This window comes from Helobdella robusta, assembly GCF_000326865.2.
Source record: "Helobdella robusta unplaced genomic scaffold HELROscaffold_36, whole genome shotgun sequence".
NCBI lineage: Eukaryota > Metazoa > Annelida > Clitellata > Rhynchobdellida > Glossiphoniidae > Helobdella > Helobdella robusta.
The window spans coordinates 243,518-246,173 of record NW_008704742.1 but is presented as its reverse complement, the minus strand read 5'-3'; the positions used below and the strand labels follow the sequence as shown (position 1 = coordinate 246,173).

Genomic DNA, 2,656 nt, shown 5'->3' with positions numbered 1-2,656 from the left:
CAGTATATATATATATATATTTGGGCATCTAGGCACAAACACAGCATATCAATCAGTTTGAACACCGAAGATGGCATAGGAATACCGAAAAAATCTTTTTTGTTCGATCATGCATAAAATAAACAAAAATTTTGGTTTTGAACTAAAGAAACTAGATAATGATTTACGATCAACATGTGGCTCTATACTAATATATATAAATATATATATATTTATATCCAGAGTTAAAATATGTTTTTAAAAAGTAATTAAATTTACTTACATATTCAAAATGAAGAAGTATAGTTTGTTAATCAGTTTTCAAAAACTTTGTTTTATTTTATATTCTTATACTTTTTGTTGGACTACAAAAATGACAGTAAGACACTAGACGAGACAATGAACATTTCATGGCAGACTTGGGTTATCGTTGTTAAACGGTTTATGATTAAATTGAGCCACATGTTTATTATTGTGTACTAGGCTTAAGTTATACCTTCTATTTGACTCATAAATAATATTTGCCGTTTTAATTGTCAACAGGTTTTAAGAAACAATATGAAAGAATCAAGTTCAAAAGAAATTGCCTGTTCAGATGCACATCTCGAACCATCTACTGTTCTCACCTCAGAAAAGTTCGAATCATCTTCCGCTGCTACTTCGGAAAAGTTCGAATCATCCTCTGCTCCTAATTCAAATGAATTTGAACCATACGCTGCTGTTGCTTCAGAAAAGTTAGAACAAATTAAAACTCCTAGTCGAACATCAGACGTAAAGTTTGTAAATAAGAAACACAAAAAAAGGATTGCAGCTAATTTTCAAGATTATTCTGCGGCAATTAATTAATTTCTTGTTTATTCCCCACAATTTTTATGAATTATTTCACTTTTATTATTGTGTTTTTTTTCATAAAAATACTAGAACTTTTTTATTGAAATATCGTAAGCATTTATTTATTACCATTCTTACTTCGCAACATGTGTTATTTTGAGGGAATTATTGACACCATCGTACGTTTTAGACGTGTTTTGCTACTCTAATCAACGTTAACGAATCGTTTTAGATCGCATATATTTATGATTCTCCTCCGGAGTTTTTTATTTGTGTACGAAGTGGTTTGGTTAGCAATGTAGAATTAAAGTTACAGTTGCTAAACGTCTTTATAGGATGATATAAATATTGATGTCTCGACTCTGTATAAACAGAGATTGTGACCAAACAAATTTTCTATTGTGCGAGGTAAGATATGAAGAATAAGTTGAGTTTGTCGAGGAGCTTTCAAGTTTCACGCCCGCTGGGCTACGCATGTTTAACTAGTTCACAAAGTTTGAATTTATGAAAAATGAACTCTTCAATGTTCATGTGAGCCAAAGGGTGTTGTTTGATGACCAATTAGAATGATGTGCTGCTGTTTAAAATCTTGCATCAACATTTATCTTAAATTGAATCTGAAATACTAGAACAAGTTTCTAGCGAATACAGTCATTTAAAAATTTGACCGAACGAAGAATTGCTATTGCACGGAGACTGTTTGCATCGTTGAAAGGAATATGGAAAAGTGGTGACTGTCTATCTGGTTATTTGGTTCCGACTACACTGAGTTTAAATCCGTATTGTTTTTCAATCAGGACATTATTTTTCATGGAAAAAGAAAATAAATTGTACGTGTACTTAATCTCACCACACATGAACCCGTTGAACTTAATCCTGACTATACTATACTTGATACTCATTATACCTGGTTCCGCATTCGCTTAATTTTGTTACATTTTGTTCATCCGAACATTTAAATTAATTATTGAATTATTATTACTGTCATTAGTAGTAGAAGTGATAAGTGGGTACCTTATGAAAGGATCATCAATTAATTGGTTTTCCAGATTCTGCTCCATATCCTTGAACTAAGGCTTTTAAACCTGCTACTCGTTTTTAACTTTGCTGTTCGTGTTGCTCATATAACTAGAATAACTATAACGGCCTTCGCTCACTTTTAACGGTTGAACAAGGAGCTTAATTTTGGAGTGTGATTTTTTATAGTTCGAGTCAAAAGTTACGATCATGGATATGGCAGACCCGTTATACATTGTTCATATATATTTAACATCAAGGTCAATCTAAGAAATATTTGTTAAAAAGTGAATTTAAATTAAAGTAAATCAGTTTTTAGCCGGTTGTTTAGCGATTATCGTTCAAGCTACTTTTTTTGTCAATTTATTGACATTTAATTAAAAAATTTGTCTATTGTAAGACGTTTGATCGTAAAAAATCAATAAAATGTTAATTACTACGAAAAAATGTTTAATGTATACGCGTTTAATTCCATAAAAGTAAGCAAAATTATTAGACAGGTAACAATTATTATGCCATATCCTTTATAACCATGGTTACGATCGTATATTTACTAATTACGAAATATTGCTTTTATTTAAAATGTTAAAACTTTATTTTTTTAAAATGTTATTCACTGTGGTAATTTGGTATAAATTTTAAAAATAAAATTGACATTACCGAAAATAATTAAAGCCAACCCATAAGAAAGTGTTGTATATTGGTGAATAAACCTCCCCTTGGTCTTGCTTTTGAGTTTTGTTTCTCACTTTTCTTGTTTCTAGTTACTTTTATGCTAAGGCTGCTTTTTCTTTTCCTGGTCCTTTTCATTAAAAATTTTTCCCTTCTT

The 2,656-nt window shown here is 30.4% G+C and overlaps 1 protein-coding gene across 1 annotated transcript; it reads left to right on the top strand.

Annotated features, from left to right (window-relative positions):
- Positions 1 to 352: 352 nt before the first annotated feature.
- HELRODRAFT_175996 (hypothetical protein) lies at positions 353 to 1,737 on the top strand (the record flags this gene model as incomplete). The annotated part of the gene is made up of 3 exons (XM_009023357.1): positions 353 to 358; positions 523 to 713; positions 1,608 to 1,737. 3 exons carry the CDS (start codon positions 353 to 355, stop codon positions 1,735 to 1,737), a joined length of 327 nt encoding a protein of 108 aa, XP_009021605.1.
- Between the last annotated feature and the right edge of the window lie 919 nt (positions 1,738 to 2,656).